Below are 18147 nucleotides of genomic sequence, written 5' to 3' on the forward strand. Positions count from 1 at the left end.
CCATTCATCATGGATGATAGGCTCTCAGAAGACTGTCCCTTTACCTCTAGAGCATCCAGAGCTGAGCAGCATGCTGCTAACTGGCAGCTACCCCCCTCCCCCACTCCTATCCCCTCCACCACTGCCATTAGTCTCAAATCTGCCCTCCCTGTGTATTACCCCCCAGCCCCAGACGAGCCAGAACCCAAGTGTGCTACAACAAAAGAAATTTTATTTAAAAATATTTTTTTTACAGACATGGGTGCTTGAAAAAGCTCTTTAGTTAACTGTATGGAAATGAAAAAAATTAATAAATAACATTAGTATAACAGACCTCTAATTAGTATAACAGACCTCTACACATCAGTACACTGGCAAAACAACATGGACTTGAGAGAATTGAGTCTTAAAGCTCTACTACTCTGCAGGAGTATTTACCTCTGTCTGCTCTTTATAGGAGAGTGATTGATTAAATACTGCTAATAGAAATCTTTTTATATTAATGACATTTAAAAAATAGTCCACGAGAATCTCACCTAAGTGTGTTTTGTTCTCTTAACACTGATATACAAATTGGGACTCTATTCTGGGGAAAATGTCAAGTTCTCTCTTGCCCCACCCAAGTCAAGAATTTTAAGATCTTGAATGAGGAGGAACTTAAGAACTATTTCTATCCCCTACTCTTTGTTAGCTACAGGCAGGGGGGAAACAGGGAAAGGGAGGTAAGACAACTTGGGGTTGAAACCTGTGATAATCGTATTAGTGAAAGGCTTCCGGGTCCCACGGCCCCTCCCTGGGTGCAAGCAGACACTCTGGAGGGGGGGGTACCAGCCACTTACTGCTTTAAGGTTGGAGCCTTCAAATGAAAGCCACGTCTGAGGAGAGGCAGGAGGTTGAAGCTGGCTCAAGATCCAGCAAAATGAAAAGACAACAAATGAACCATCTCCCCTTCCCGGGAGAGTCCCTCTCAGCTCCACTCGGCAGGGCACTGCTACCAGGAGGCTTCGTGAGCAGGACATCTAGAGCAGAGGACCACTAACGGCTGCTTGGACCAACCAAGTGATGCCAGGAGAAAATGCTGCTCTTTTCCAATGAAGCCTCCTGGCAGAGGAAGGAGACTACAGGCACCTATGTGCCACCTCTCCAGCCAGACATCCTTGTCCCCAAGACTCTAGGGCTAAAGATACTCAAGGTAGAGGAGCTCAGACTCTGGTATTTCCATATTAAGTCCTAAAATGCAGCCTGGGATACAGTGCTGCCTTAGAAAGGCACAAAACATTTGGCTTTTTTTTTTTCAGTGTGCTAAAAATTGTTTTGTTTTGAATAAAGGAAAAAGATATATAAGGTTAAAAATCCCAAGTCAGCACAGCCAGAAAGCAGATGTAGGAGGTACCTTACAGCTGCCATGCCCAGCATGTCTCAGCAGAGGTCAGACTTCCCACGTAAGGGTGCTGAGGAGGCGGTCAGAGGCCAGCCCCTCTCCTGTGCATTGCAGGCAGGCTCACTAGCCCAGAGAGCAGGGGAGAGGCCGAGAGAGAGCTCAGGGTCTGTCATCCTCTTACCACTTCAAGACAGCCAACATGGTCACCCTCTCCACCACTGGGTGAGAGGTAGTGGGGAAGGAGCAACACAGGCACCACACACCCCACTTCCGGGCCTATGTGAGGAGGCAGTGTGAGCCTGAGGAGCTGTACACAGCATGCACTGAGCAATCTTCTCTGGCCTCCATTCTGTTTTAGAGGGAAGGAAAATTGGAGTTTGCATCTCACATTCAGTTGTGGGACTGAATCAGGACTGCAGGGCCAGGTGATCACAACTCAGGGCTGATTTGTTCAGCTGCCAAATCAGTAGATCTGAGGCTGGCGCTCAGCCTGGGCTCTGTACAAGACAAGGAGTGGTCAGCCACATTTTTCTCAAGCACTAAAACAGGGAAGAGGCTGCAAGATCTCCAAGCAGCTGTTGGTCGGCAGCTGGCCCTTCCCCATGGTGCTCTTCATCAGGCACAAAACAATGTGTAGGGCCCTCCCTGTCCCTATTTCTCCATCTCTTAAGTCTTGTGCTACTTACTAGAACCAAGAAACACCGGTACTTTGCCTTGCAACTAACCCAGATTTCCTGGGACACTGAAGGCACATGGCACTACTATCCCTCTCATCTTCATTCAGGAGCCTAGACTAGACATCAAATGCAAAATCTGATGATCTGCTCTTGCCCTTCCTATGTGCCTCAATGTGTATCTTTGGATTAGTAGGTTACTTCTGTGTATACCAAAGGACTTGAATATTTAGAAGTTAAAAGCAGGGTAGTATGTATGATATGCCTTAAAACACAGGGCAGGCTCTAAGATGGGATTCCAAAGATCCAGGCAAGCAGAAGCATCGTTTTACTCCCCCCACCCCCACCCCAACAACAACAAAACAACCCAACCCAAACAAACAAAACCCACACACTTATTACAGGACCAGAGAAAAAGCAACAGACAGGGAGGACACAGGTAGCTTGTGGAAGGAGCTCACAGAACAAGCTAATTAGACACAGGAAATATCTGGATCCTGGCAAATGTCTCAATGGCGCCTAGGAAAGCAGAGCTAGGAACGTCACTGCAGGCTCCCTCACAGAAAGACAAACAAAGAAGAGGGATGTAGGAGACTGGTCAAGAGCCCAGAGAGTGAACAGGTATTCAGCACTAAAACCAGAAGAGAGCCAAGCCGAAAGGCAGCAGCTACAGCGGAGGCTAAGAGCTGCACTTTAAGGAACACGGAAGAGGACTGGAGGGTGAATGGAGGCTACGAAATGCCACCCAAGAACAGACTAGGGGAAAGTAATCTTGGGTGCCAAGACTCTAAGGAGAACAAAAGGAAAGATAATAGTGACTCTGAGTAAGTTAAAAATAGGGATTTCCAGCTGGGTGGTGGTGGTGCCAGTGATGGCACACGCTTTTAATCCCAATACTCCAGAGGCAGAGGCAGGGGGATCTCTGAGTTCAAGGCCAGCCTGATCTCCAGAGCGAGTTCCAGGACAGCCAGGGCTATACAGAGGAACCTTGTACTCGAAAAGCCAACAAAAGGCAGGGAGCAGGGGGTATTTCTTCAACTTCCCAGATGAATAGCAGAACAGAAACTATGCAACTGTGCTTCCAGTGTGGAAGTTCCTTTGCATATCTCTTCTTGGAAGCTCTCAATCTGCCACAATATCTCTGTTCTCCCTGTAAGGTTCAATGGGGGTATGAACCCTCAAATCAGTATTTTCGCTGAGTGTATTCTGCCTTAAGAATATAACCTAAGTATTACTGTCTTCTGCTCCTCGACTGCAGGCACAGTGTGACCAGGTACCTCATGTTCCTGCCTCCATGACTTTCCCACAATGAAAGATTACACCTTCAAACTGTCAGACATAAAGAAAACTACAGCGGAAGAACCCAAAGGCCCCTTGGCAGTGAAACCACTCCATCAGTAATTCGCACTTGAAGAGAGCATCTCCACTCATGCACCAAATGGTGTTGCTGCTTTCCCTGTTGCTGGAAATGAAGAGGAGAAAATATTCTCCATGAACATACAAGACATTCATAGAGTCCAGTCTCGCCTTCACCTTGCAATGTATCTGAGGCTGGCCTAAAATTCCTAATTCTACTTCGACCTTTCAAGAGCTGAAAGACAGGCTTGTTCCATGAGTTCTAGCTTGGCCAACAGATCCCCTCAAGAGATACGGCCCAGTACAGACTCCCTCGGGGTGCCTGGTCTGGCCCATGGAATCAGTAGACAGGTTTAACTTTCTCCCATTCTTTCCAAGAATTATTGAGCTAATCTGAAGAACCACATTCACTGTAAGAAGATCAAGTGAACTCAAGAACAAGGGTATCTATTTTGAAGTCATGTATACCAATATGCTGTGAAGCAGGAGGGACTATGTCTAACTTTTCCAGCCCAGTAATACACAAGAACCAAGTCTCCCATGCATTAAATGGCTGTGTGTGTGTGTGTGTGTGTGTGTGTGTGTGTGTGTGACTGCTATCACAGTTGAATCCAGATGCTCTGTGTAGTGCTAGGGTACTTCTGCTGAATTGTGAAGCTTCAAGTGCCAGATGATAGTGTTGGCAGTTAGGCTCTGGTACCTATCATAAGCTGCCTGCTCTGGGAAGGCTTATGTGGACAGAATCCAGCCTCAGTTCCTGACCAGCTCCTACAAGACCAGACTGAGAATCAGGTCCTCACCCTTTCCAACCCTTCCACCTCTCCTAAGACAGAATTAGCCACAAGGATTGTTGAAGAAAAGAAAAACAAATTCCAAATTGTAAGGGAGATGGTAATAGGTCCCAGAAGGGTAAAAACAAAACCTTTCCAACAAGGAGGACTGGGGACAAAAGCAGCTCAGTAAAAAGATAAAGAAGGCACTGGATTGGAAAGCAGACTGCAGCAAAAGCTTTGCTTAAACACTGTGCAACTCTCAGTCAGTGGACCCTCAACCCACTGAAGAGTTTAAGGAATCTGTAGCAAAAAAGGATAATCCATGAGGTATACACAAGAGAATCTTCCAAATATTATCAAAGCTACAGGAAGACAACAGGGGTTCACAGGAAAGTCTTGGGCCAATTTTAAGCAGGACAGCTCTATAATGAAAGGTAACTCTACATAAAAGAGTTGTGAATACACACATGTATGGTCAAATGCAAACAGTGTTAAGGACAGCCCATGGTTAACTTCCCAACACCAGTAAATCACCATGAGGTGGCAGGGAAGAACATATAGCTGACATTTCTGACACATAGCAATCACTCCAATATTTGCAGAAATTAGCAAATGGTTATAGTCAGGACAGTGGTTAGAATATTCTATTTAGTGGAGTGATCATTCCAGAGTCAGAAAGGCCAACAGAAAGAAGGAAAGTCTGAGAAGGCCAGCAGCCTTCTGATTCTCATGATGTGAGGTAGGAGAACATTCAGCATTAACACCATTGCTGATCATCACAGAAAGACTAAATCCTGTTAATGGTGCCATAAAAGAAATACACAGCTGGTCCTTGGTTTGGTCTGCAAGCAAGTTATATTACAAAAATTAACTTGTAAATTTGCTACTTGGACCATAAAACACATTTTCTTTCCCACAGAGGAAATAAATATTTTAAATATTAAGAATAGTGACTCCTATCCATCCCAGATGCCCTCCCCAGTTTAAAAAAACCCACAGAACAGCTGAAGGATGCCAGTACTACTATCACACACTGTGGTCCAGTGACAGGTATGTCTGAGAATTGAAAGAGAAAGAAAATGGGGTGGGGCGGGGAGGAGGAAGAGGGGAATAAGTGAAGGAGAATGGTCAGCTAGGGTCAATTCACTGCTTAAATAAATACTAACATACAAAGGCTGAGATCATGAGCTGCCCAGTTTGTTAACTAGGAGGTATATTTCAGAACCCACAGGTTTTTAAAGACATTTAAAAAGCTTTTCACTTTAGAAGGACAGTGGGAGGGCAGCTAGAAAAGTCTAGTCCTGGGACTGGACTAGAAAAGCCTTGCCTGGAGCCCTGGCAAGACAGTGACCCATCAATGAGGTGGCATGTAAAGCAATCCACAAAGACACAGAGGGAGCAATAATCTTTGTTGAATAAGACGGCCTAATGAAGTTGAGGAAAAGGAAAATGTTAAAGCTGTTTTCTTAACTGTAACACAGAGCGGGGGAAAAGGGATGGGTTTGCCAAAAATAGCAAAACTCAAAATAAAGCTTGTTTACGAAAGGGCGATTGTAGGTAAACTCAGAAGAAGAGCCAAAGAATTAGAACTTACCATACAAATGGAAAATGAAGAATTGGTTATTGGTGCCTTCAAAGGAAAAAGAAATTCAAATTTGGAGACTATCTTCAAAATGAGTGGCATGAAACCTTCCTAAGGCTACCTAATAATATCAGGCCCGGGCCCCAGAATATCCTGAGAGCAAAGGAAAGGCCTACACACAATGGTCTGAAACCTTGATGCCTGCAGATACACATCTGATAAACCAACACCCACGCTAATCAAAGATGTGTCTGCCCAGCATAGGGACTTAACAGCCACTCACCCCCACTCAACACCCATTTCAGAGCTACATGGGTGCCCAGCTAAGGGCAGGACAAAACTTTCATTTCCCTAGATAGTATGGGCAGTAATTGCCACAGATTTGGTTTTTGTTTTCTTTTGGAGGCAGGGTTTCATGTAGCCCAGGCTAGTTTCAAACTTGCTATGTAGGCAAGAGTGGCCTTGAGCTTCTAATTCTGTCTCCACCCTCTTGAGTGCTAGGGATTCAAGGTATGCCTCAGCACAATCTGTTCTATGTGGTGTGGGACTGAACCAGGGCTTTGTGAATGCTAGACAAGCACTCTACCAACTGAGCTACATCCTTAGCCCTCCACAGAAGACTTGGATACACAGAAAAGGCAAAAGGTAGGTAGTCAATGATTTGTTTTCTTGATAGATCTTCAGATAGTAGCTATTATCTGCAGGGAAAGAAACACTCCAATAGAGACAGACTGGGCCTGTAGCTTTTTCCTAGTTCTGTTGAGGTCTTCAAATTTTTGTTTTCTTTTGTTTTTAAATACGTTTTTAAAAATTTATTTAATTTTATGTATATGAATGTTCTGTTTGCATGTATGTATGCACACCGTGTGTGTGCCTGGTGCCCACAGAGGTCAGAAGAGGGCATCAGATCTCTCTAGATCTGGAGTGACAGATGGTTGTGAGCTGCCATGTAGCTGCGAGGAACCCAACTTGGGTCCTCTGCAAGAACAAATGCTCTTAACCGATCAGCCATCTCTTCAACCCCTGTTGTTTGTTTTGAGTAGCTTTGAGCTGGCACTGAACTCCTGATCATCTTGCCACCATCTCCCAAGTGCTGAGATTACAGGCACATGTCAACATGCCTGGTTTAGGCTTTCAATATTCAAAGAAACACAAAATTGGATGTCACAAGCTTTTTGAAGTGGATGATAAGCTATTGTTTCCTACTTACTGCTATGCAGAGGAGTCACTGGGTAACCATGGCAAGTCAATATGAAGTACTGTAATGTCTACCCTGGGAACAGAAATAGCTCTGAGGCAAGAGGATAAAACCCGAAGACCTTGAAGCATTCAGAAACCAAAAGAGACTTCAAAAGGTTTTACCTGCAAAAATGTTAAGAATTGTTAAGAATGGAAAGAAAGTGTACTCTTAGTGGGTCATTTCTGTCTGGACCTAAAGAATAGAGTGGATTCATTAGAAAAACAGCTTGCATGCGACAGGAGAAAGGGTAAATGCTGCCAGGGAAGTCAGCAAGACTCCAGTCAGAGAACTCATTGAACCCAAGGGGTCATAACAGGGACTGAGAAGCAGGTCTCCAAACTGACTCCAAATCTTGATGAACTGTAAATACACCAACTACATTGTCCCAAATTGTCTTTGACTAAAAGATTTCAATGAATGATGTGAATACTGTGGATAATGCAGTGATTAGATTATATCTAGGACCCAATAAGAGGGCAAGGAAGGAGAAAGAGAAACCACTCCCAAAGCCCTAGGCACATGAGCAATCAAGTCACTGGGTGACACCAATGTAGGAAAGGCGCCACTCATTAGCAAATGCTGTAAGGTAATTAGGGTTATCCTGCTGTGGGATGGTCTGTATGTCAAATGTGTTGCTGATTGGTCAATGAATAAATCATTGATTGGCAGTGGCCAGGCAGGAAGTATAGGCGGGACTAACAGAGAGGAAAATTGAGAGAACAGGAAGCTGGAGAGGGAGACACGGCCAGCCGCCATCAGGATAAGGAAGATGTAAAGTACCGGTAAGCCACAAGCCAGGTGGCAAGGTATAGATTAATAGAAATGGATTAATTTAAGCTGTAAGAACAGTTAGCAAGAAGCCTGCCACGGCCATACAGTTTGAAACCAATATAAGTCTCTGTGTTTATTTGATTGGGTTTAAGCGGCTTGGGACTGGCGGGTGAGAGAGATTTGTCCTGACTGTGGGCCAGGCAGGAAAACTCTAGCAACATTATCCCTACTCCTTAGAGGGCAAAGAAAGAAATCATTTCTGAAAGGTTAACCTCCCTCCTGTTCAAGGGAGAAATCCCTAAGCTGAAATTAACCACTGGCAAGAAAGACTGAATAGGTAAGTCCTTACTGGTTTACTGTGTAAATCTAAACAGTATGTGACTGAAGCTTCCTAAAAGCTCCATGGTATTTGGGCTGCAAAGCTACCCTGGAAACAAATGTTCTTCTGTTCCTGTTAGGTAGAAAGACTCATGACCTACATCAAAAACACATACCTGGCACCAAGGCAACAGACTCCCACAGACTATTTTCTGGGGAAGACACGGAATGTATATGAAGGCCTCTATCTCAAACCAGTCATTAGGTAATTAGGAGAATTCAAACATCTTATTTTAACAAATTCAAGGTTCCTATAGAAACAGCACTTTGGAGTCACCAGTGTTAGCTGCTAGCACAATCATAACTGTAACCACAGAATAGTACCTTCCCACCTATTCTACCAAACAAACCAACACCATCAGACATAAAAGAACATCCTGTAAGTTGCTTGGCTTCAGGTCACAGCAAGCCTACAGAACACCAATGAGGAGAGGGCAGAGTAAGGTGTCTCCAGGGGAAAGGACAGAGGGTATCCTAACACTCTAAGACTTAGCTAAGCACATGATAATCTAGGCCAGAGGGGAGTGTTGAGGTTGTAACATCCAGCAGGGCTAGGTGCAATACCACAGTAGATGGGAGCCTTCAGAGATTCCTTCCTGACGCTCTTGTGCTAACTCCCTGCCTGGATTCACACACAGCAGGATAATCTTATAATCATAGGACACAGACAGACAGACAGACACACACACACACACCCTTAATAACAAAGTCTTAAGTCCTTAACTAGGGCTACAGCACAGCACTTCTGCTTTCTGTACTGTTCCAGGGGTAGGTTATCATTTAATAAACTCCATTCTCTCCTAATGGGGACTGAAGGACTACAAACAGACTTTTAAGACCAATCCAACAGTGAAACACACCAGGTGCTCCATTTTCGTTCCACTGCTTTGAAATCTTGGAACCATGGGTGTCAATACCCACAGAAAAGGCAGGACCTCGCTGTGATGTCCCAAAAGAAGCCACTGCTTTCCTAGGTGCTCCTTGAGTAAGAGCCCAGCTCATGGATCCTCTGAAGCCATGGCAGGAAGAGATGTGCTAGGTAGCTACATGGGCAGGAGAAGAAATGGAAACAAATTCCCGGAGGATGTTTTTGGCCATCTCAATGTTGTTGTGGGCAATGACCAAAGCTTTCTGAATGTCCTGGTAGGAGTAGCCCTGACTCATGAGGCGCTCAATCTCACTGGAGAGCTGTGGTGAGGGGACGATGGCAGCAGGGTTAGCGGGGGCCCCTCCACCTTGCTGATAGCTACTTGCTTTGCGTTCAGAGTTGATTCTCCGAGGGAATGGTTTAGGGGGCCGCTCAGGAACTTGGGAACCCTCATTGAAATCTAAAAGAGAAAGGAAAGAAAATATTCGCAAATCTCGGGAAGTTCGAATTTAATGGCACTAACAATAACAATGTGCTAATAATATGCTCTTTTGTCACAAGGCTGGAGTTCTGTTTTTTGTTTGTTTTGAAACAGGAGCTCACTCTATAGCCCAGATTGGACTTGAACTCACAGCTTAGTCTCCTGAGTGCTGAGATTACAGTAGTGAGCTACCTACCATGCCTAGCACAAGTCTGGGTTTTATTTGCGGTGCTAGCACTGAACTCAGGGCTATATACACAGTAGGTAAAGGGTTCTGCTGCTGAGCTAGATCATCAGACTAAAAGCTGGGTTTTAGATCTAGACTCTTATCACAGAGTGAAGAACCTTCTAAATATGTCATGCCCCCATTCTTGTAACAGTAATTACGACTCTGAGAAGCATATAACACCTACACTGTGTGTTATACTTAGCAACAAGTTTACACACTAACTAAATTATTCCTTCTACAAATAATACAACCTAAACTGCAAAGAAGAAGTAATAAGCCAGATTGGGTGGTGATCCTACCTAGAAGGGCAGCTAGATGTTAGATCTTTTCTATCAGCTGTTCTGAAAGTTGTCTTCAATTTCCAAAGTGACAGCTATTCTGGCTGCTTCCCTACGAGGCGGCCACAGGTGCAAGAGCAGTCCTGGATACCAGAGACCAATGTGGGGGGCCCTGGGCCCATAAAATATGTATTTGAGGGCAGCACACTCCTTCCCAGTTGGACAGGGCTTATGGGGGAAAAAAAAAAAAAGAACTTCCATCAAGCCTAATTCTCCCATCGTTACATACATACTCAGAAGAGCTAGAAGCCCTGCGCTCCTCTACAGGAGGAGCTGTGGTTTAAACACCACCTACAGAGTTTCACTTCCTAATGTGGGACCTAGGACCAGCTTTTCAACATTTAGATACAGTGCAGTCTGCTACATCCACTCACTGACTTCCTACCACCAGAGGGTCATGACTTTCAGTTATAAATAGAGGCCAGACAGCAATCCAGGACAGGTAGGCATCCTGCAGACTCACTTGTCGTAGGGTCACCATCCAGAGACAGCCAGCCAAAGGAGGAACTGGCATTAGAGATGTCAGACAGAGTCCGGCGAGCCAATACAGCCGGCACAGGCGGCTTAGGCACATCATACCCATCATCCTCGTTTTCTGATTCCTCAGGGCCAGTGCTGGTGTGGGCTGTAGCCAAATTCCCTTCCCCTGGAAGAAAGTTGGTATACGCTTTGTCCTCTCCTGACATACTTCATCCAGAGGCATCCATTCATTCACCCATGTATACAACCATTCATTTCATTCACCAGTTACTCAAATGTCTACTGTAGACTAAATACAACTTGAGGCCCTGTGGATGGAGATAAAATAAAACCAGCTCTCTCGTTGAACATGTCAACAGTCATTCTTGCTAAGGCTAATAGCTGCTGATGCCACAGACTCAAGTGTTATTTTAGAGCTTCCTATCTGCATTTCACCTGAGAAGATTGGCCAAAGGACTTGTGTATGCAGGCTTCTTGAACTTTCACCTTGATAAAACTGTTTAACATGGGAATTGAGTATTTACCACTCACACACAAAAGAACTATCAATGTAATGGAAATAAAAGAGTTGCTAGTACTGAGATCCAGGCTATATAACACAGATGTCTCCAGGCCCTGAGAGCAGGAAAAACAGTTAGGAACTAGTGTCTAAAAAGGAAATAAAGCAAAGCAGGGCCCATCTTGCACAAGATCAAAGACTTTTTGCCAAAGAGTACTGAGAGTAATTTTCTGTTAGGGTAAACTGTCTCAACCAAATGTTACAGAGCATCCCTTTGGTTTTCTTCTCTTTATTCTTGAGACAGGGTCTTAGTTATGTAGGCTAGCCTGGCCTCAAACTTGCAATCCTTTTGCCTCAGACTCCCAAGTATTAAAATTACAGACAGGTGCTGTACACAAGCATATCAATTTTGAAGTAGAAGACAAGTACTCACCAAAGGCACTGTTTTCCGTCACAGACAGTGCTTGGGACTGAATGTTATACATTGCTTCATACGTGCAGCTGTCAGTCTGCTGGTCACAGTCACATGCTCTGAACCACAAAGAGGCACAATGGTCTTCACAAACAAAATTGGTATTTGCAAACTTAAGAAGACTAACCTGCTTCTAACTACCCTGACCCTAATCCTTTCAGAACATATTCTTTTTGTACCAGTACCATTAATAAACACTGTGAGACTGACTCATGACAAGCTAAAGGTGTACATGTTCTGGAAGTCACTATGCTACTGTGCAAACAATGCAACTGCTTATTGACATTAGAGATGTAAACATTTCAGGGTCTGGATTTTTCCTTCTGCTTTCATTCTGACTAGATAATGGTATGTACAATAAGAAAGCGAGCAGGTGGAAAACAGTAAGTGAATTATCTGAGTAAATATACTTGGCTACAACTGGGGTTGTTGTGAGCGTACCGTGAACTCTGGGTTGACTCTAAAGGCCGTTTGGGCTCTGGCTTCTGAGCCCCTACAGGCCTAGATGTGGGAGTCATATACTCTGTGTCCTCTTCACTTTCCCCCTGCTCCCCAGGTGGCAGTTTTGGCACAGGAAGAGGCCTGGAAGAATAAAAAAAAATAAAGGTTGGAAAACTTTCAAGTATGAAACAGATTTAGAACTGATACAACTTAATTTGACAAAACAAAATAAACAGCACCTAGGGCACTATCATTTCCACTGACCATGGCAAGTATTTAGGAAAACATGCACCAACTATAAACTTTACTTTCAGTTGATCCAAATGATAAACTGGGGTGGGCAGTAGGTTCCAGTTATCCTTAACTCACAATTAAGTTTTGTTACAGTGCTTCTGTTAGCATTCTTTTTCTTTTTCAAGACATAAAACAAGGAACAGCAGGTGGCTTTCTAACAGAATGCTAGCAATGTGCAGCAAATCCCAATACAAAAACCTGTCTATAATAGTGAGATTACACAGCTTGTCAAAAGTATTACTCTAAAGTATGATCTCTTTTTCTCTTCAATATTTCCTACAAGAAAAATCTAAAATAAAGAGATAAAAAGTAACCTGGTCGTTAGCATCTTAGATTAGTCCTTAACTTTTGACTCTTGATTCTTCCTTCCTTCCTTCCTTCCTTCCTTCCTTCCTTCCTTCCTTCCTTTTTTCGACAGTGCAGGAATCAAACCCAGGACCTTGCATATGCTAGACTGGCTACATCCCTGTGCCTCTACTTCAGGGATCTTGCTATTGCTGCGCATATTATGTAATTCTCACTGAGCTTTCTGCACTAAAACTTCTCAGGGGCTGGAGAGGTGGCTCAGTGGTTAAGAGCACTGGCTGCTCTTCCAGAGGATTGGAGTCCTATTCTCAGCAAGCACATAGCAGCTCACAACCATCTGTGACTCCAGTTTCAGAGGATCTGATTCCCTCTTTGGGTACATCTCCATGGGCACTGCCTGCACATAGTACACAGGCATATATATTCAGGTATCCACATAAAACAAAAACTTAAAATGAAACAAAAACTTCTGCAGTCCTACCTTATGAAAGGAGACTAAGTCAAAATACCAACTTTTTAAGAAACATGACCTCACCTCATGCTTCTTAGTATCTTTTTTTTTTGCATATTCTAAATAATCAACAAGAAGCACTAACACTTATTTGCCTCTCTGTATCTACATAATGCTTTCCTGATTATAAAAGTAGTACACATTTTTGCTTGTTTGTTGTTTTGTTTTTGTTTGTTTAGTACCCCTGGCTGGCTTGGAACTCACTCTGTAGACCAGGCTGGCCTCAAACTCAGAGATTCTCCTGCTTTTGTCTTCAGAGTGCTGGGATTAAAGGCATGTGCCACCATAGTACACATTTAAAAATCATGGCACAGAAACATAACAAAACCAAACTGATTCTTTTTGTTGTTGTTGTTTTGTTTTTCGAGACAGGGTTTCTCTGTGTAGCTTTGCGCCTTTCCTGGATCTTGCTCTGTAGACCAGGCTGGCCTCAAATTCACAGAGATCCGCCTGGCTCTGCCTCCCAAGTGTTGGGATGAAAGGCGTGTGCCGCCGCCGCCGCCGCCGCCGCCACCACCACCCGGCTAAAATTGATTCTTCAAAAAGATTAATAAAAATGGCAAGACTTAGCCAGGCGGTGGTGGCACACGCCTTTGATCCCAGCACTTGGGAGGCAGAGCCAGGTGGATCTCTGTGAGTTTGAGGCCCACCTGGACTACAGAGTGAGATCCAGGACAGGCTCCAAAGCTACACAGAGAAACCCTGTCTTGAAAAACCAAAAAAAAAAAAAAAAAAAAAAAAAGGCAAGACTCAGCAAGACTGACCTATACACACGTAGAAAGAAAAAAGAATGAAAAGAAAAATATTTCAAAACACAAAAATGACAGCACTCATAGGGCCAGAACGGGAGACTTGTGAGGTTACCTTTTGGTTTAAGATCATTTTTATTACTTTTAGTTATAATAAAACATGAGATATTTATGATTGTCTACAAATGGGTATGTGCACATGAGTGCAAGGGCCCAAGGAGGCCAGAGGCACTGGATCCCCTGGAACTGCAGTTACAGATGGTTGTGAAGCTCCGTGTGGGTGCTGGGAATCTAACTCGGGTCCTCTGGAAGAGCAGCAAGTAACTGAACAACTGAGCCACTGTCCAGCCACTGGTTTGTTTGGAAAAGGAGTTTTGCTAGCTTGTAAACTTGTAGCAATTCTACTGCCTTAGCCTCTCAGGTGCCAGATACAAGCATGCACCCACACACTCAGCTTAGAATTCTAAGTCTGAGGCCATCATTGTCTACCCAGGGAGGCCTTGTCTCATGAAAAAGAAATACCCACTGCACGGAATGAACACAGCTTTAATATGCTTACCTGGCAGCCAGAGAGTAAATGGCATTGGCAGATGAGGAAGGCTTGATTTTTGGGTGCTCACTCTCTGGACCTGCTATTGGACTGCTATTCATAGTCTGCAAAGTAAGAAAAGGTCTGAAAAGAACTCTTTCCCAACTACAGCTAAGTATCTCCTCTTACCAACCTACTGGGGAAAAAAAAAATCACAAGAATATTAACATAGCCACAGATCTCACAAACCCAAGGGTTATCACACTATGGATTCTGAAGGAATTTCAAGTGGAAGAGTCAGAGAAAAGAAAGCTAGGAAATACCTTATTCATTCTAACTCTAAAAACAGATGAAACAAAATTGGCTGTCTACTGGCATCAACTACACTACTACACCACACACACACACACTTTTCTGTTTTGTTTCGAGACAGGGTTTCTCTGTGTTAACAGCCCTTGTTGTCCTGGAACTTACTCTTAAAAAGCAACATGCTTTCACAAGTGTGTGTGTGTAGTGTGTATGTATTTTTTTTCTGAAGACTTTAATAATGTGTGTGAGTGTTTTGCCTGCATGTACATATGTATACCACATGTGTGCTTTGTTCCCTCAGAAGTCAGAAAAGGGCATTAGATATCTTGGAACTGAAATTATAGGAATTTGTAGGAGACCATGTGGGTTCTGGGAATTGAACCCAGGTCCTCTGCAGGAGCGGCAAGTGTTCTTATATGCTGAGCCTCTCTAGCCCCTCTTGTTTCTTTAAAATAATAATAATAATAAAGACATTTATTTATTGTGTGTGTGTAAAAGCCACAAGATAACTTTCAGTATTCTCTTCTCCTCCTTTATTACATGAGTTCCAGGGATCACACTTGAGTAGTTATCAGGCTTACCAACAAGTGTCTTTACCTACTGAGCCATAGTATCAGCTCTTGGGTCTTTCTCTCCTTTCTTTATTTGAGACAGAGTCTAATTGTGTAACCCTAACGGTTCTAGAACTTATTACGTAGACGAGGCTAGTCTTGAACTCAAGATCTACCTGCCTCTGCTTCCCAAATACTGGGATCACAGGTGTGCACCTGGGCTCCTTGGGTATTTCTTAAGCAGACCCCTTTCCAAATTCACTTCTTTCCACAACATTCTAGGAATCAAACTCAGATTGGAAGTGTCTTTATGCTGAGCCATCTCAGCTTTTGTTTACATACTTCTCCTAAGTAAGGAATTATGCTATCTTTGAATTCTACACAAAACCCACTGAATAACTTTGACTCAGAATCAGGCACAGTTGTGCATCCTTGTAATCTCAGCTACTTAAGGAAGCTGAGGCAAAAAGATCAAGAATTTGAGGCCAGCCTGGGATATAGACCAAAACTCTGTCAATAAAACAAAACACTTTTCCCCCACCCCAGACAGTCTCTCTACACAGCCCTGGCTGTCCTTGAACTCAGAGGTCCGAATGCCTCTGCCTCCCAAGTGCTGGGATGAAAAGTATTTACCACCATACCCAGTTCAACAGAACACTTTTGACCATAAAATGCCACCCACAGATACTACTAGGCTAAATGGTTTAAAATTTAGGACTCACCATGGAAGTATCCAGACTAAATGTGCTTCCAAGTCTAGGAACATCTCCTCTAGGTTCCATTTGTGAAGGCAATGAGAATGGAAGTGAGTGCCGATTGGTCAGTTCTCTTCCATTCCAAGGATCACTAGGGCTTGGGGTAGCTACTGGTACTTTCGGGATTGGCCGAGGCAACCATGAGTCCCCTGGGCGGCTAGAGGGGACAGGGGGCAGTTTGTCTCTAGATGGGCAATCGCCTGGTGTACAAGGCAGGGGCCGTCTCTGAGGCCGTGTTTCTGCTCCAGAGTAAGGCCGGTCTGGAGGGGGTGGTGGTGGAAGATCTCGAAGTGTAGGAGGTATTGGCAATGGTTTGTCTTTATGAAGGGAGCCAGAACCAGCCTATGGAAACAAGATGGAAACAAGTCAATCAAAACCACTTTTATACAAGAAAGGCCCAGCAAAGTGCAGAAATGGATAATGCTTTGCCTTGGAAGTAGTTCCCAAAACTGAAGTGCTGGCAGGACCAGATGCTCGCTGTTGTAGAAGGTCAAGTCTTGGTGGCACTGGAGGGAGGGAAGCTTGTGGGGCCATGGAGAATGGAGAGGAAGGCCTTTCCACCTAGAACCAAGGAGACGTACACAGGTTACTCCTGTCTAGGGAACAGCATCTTTCAGTCCTAAAGCTACATACAGCAGATACTACGTGATCACACAAACCTCTAAAATCACAAATACTTTTGGAATCCTGGACTATGTTTATATCACCATAAGAGGGCACTCTCAATCAGATAGCAGGCTACATAAAAGAGCCTACCTTACAATTTTAAAAATCACTACAACCCTCTTACTACCTTACAATTTTAAAAATCACTACAACCCTCTATCTCTTCACCTTAGGTAAATGTGCTTGCTGTGCAAGCCTGGCAACCCGAGATCGATCCTTGGAGTGCATATAAAGGTGGAAGAAGAGAGCTGACTCCACAAAGTTGTCCTCTAGGAGCTGGAGAGATGGCTTAGTGATTGAGAGCGCTGGCTGCTCTCAATTCCCAGCAACCACCTGGTGGCTTGCAACCATCTCTAGTGGGATCTGATGCCCTCTTCTGGCATAAAGGCGTGTGTGCAGGTAGAGAACTCATACATAAAATAAATAAATATTAAAAAAAAAAAAACCCCAAAACACAGTTGTCTTCTGACTTCTATAGGAATGCCACAGCACCCAGCCCCCATAGACAATCATGCACAAACACACATACAAATAACAATAATAAATAAAAAAATTTAAAGACAAAAGATTTATATGATCTGGAGGAAAAAAAAAGCATAGTAAGCAAAATTCCTAAAAACAACCAAAATATACAGGAAACACTGAAGAGACAAAGACAGACTGATTGAAGCCTCAAAAACCAGCTGAAAATTTAGCTTAACACTAGAACTAAATATCTTAAGTTATTTATCAAGCTAACTCTCACTCCATCAGTATCTAGTCCAGCACTTGCTGATTTCCCCTAAGACCTTCAAATCTATCGCTTCCCCTTTGTTCTACTCATTTATTTGAAACCTGACTTAACAATATTGTTAAACTTAGTAACAAGCTTCTTGAGCTGGGCACTATGGCACCCTTCACTTTCATAAGAAAATAAGGATGGGCAAACATGAAAACCGTGGATAAACGGCAAGAAAAGTGAGGAAGAGGGGGGACACCATGATTAGACGGCAAGAGTGAGGTCACTGCCGGGCAGTAGTGGTGCAAGCCTTTGATCCCAGCACTCGGAGGCAGAGACAGGTGGATCTACAGAGTTCAAGGCCAGCCTGGTCTACAGAGTGAGATCCAGGACAGGTACCAAAACTACAGAGAAACCCTGTCTCGAAAAACCAAAAAAGAATGAGGTCACCATGATACATAGTAAGAAGAGTGAGGTCACCATGATTAGTTGGCAAGAAGAGTGAGGACACAAAAGAGCAAAGCCACTAGAATCTAGAAGTCCTTGAAGCTTTTGTGATTTAGCACTGAGACGACTCACCTTTTTAAATTTCACTTTTAATATGTCTCTGTGTGAGTGAATAACAACTGTGCAGGTGACCACGGAGGATGGAGTGTGGCACCGAATTCCTCTGAGCTGGAGGTAAGAGTGTAAGTGGTTGCAAGCCCCTTGACATGGACATTGGGCACCGAACTCCAACCCTTTGGAAAAGCACCAAGAGTCCTTAACCACTGAGCTACCTCTCCAGGTCCCTGAGCTGAATGCCTATAATTAGAAT

The 18147-nt window shown here is 43.9% G+C and overlaps 1 protein-coding gene across 1 annotated transcript in view; it reads right to left on the reverse strand.

Moving 5' to 3' along the window:
• Positions 1-191: 191 nt before the first annotated feature.
• The window catches only part of Cbl (Cbl proto-oncogene), a 91278-nt gene continuing 73322 nt past the window's right edge, over positions 192-18147 (reverse strand). The window contains exons 10-16 of the mRNA XM_052757785.1: positions 16376-16507; positions 15914-16288; positions 14362-14456; positions 11943-12083; positions 11463-11560; positions 10514-10696; positions 192-9462 (exon numbers count right to left, since the gene is read on the reverse strand). Coding sequence (XP_052613745.1) covers positions 9170-9462; positions 10514-10696; positions 11463-11560; positions 11943-12083; positions 14362-14456; positions 15914-16288; positions 16376-16507 — 1317 coding nt within the window. The 3' untranslated portion in view covers positions 192-9169. The remainder of the gene's footprint in view (positions 9463-10513; positions 10697-11462; positions 11561-11942; positions 12084-14361; positions 14457-15913; positions 16289-16375; positions 16508-18147) is intronic.

The sequence above is a fragment of the Peromyscus californicus genome, unplaced genomic scaffold (assembly GCF_007827085.1).
Source record: "Peromyscus californicus insignis strain IS unplaced genomic scaffold, ASM782708v3 Scaffold_11__1_contigs__length_118956290, whole genome shotgun sequence".
In the NCBI taxonomy this organism is placed as follows: Eukaryota; Metazoa; Chordata; class Mammalia; order Rodentia; family Cricetidae; genus Peromyscus; species Peromyscus californicus.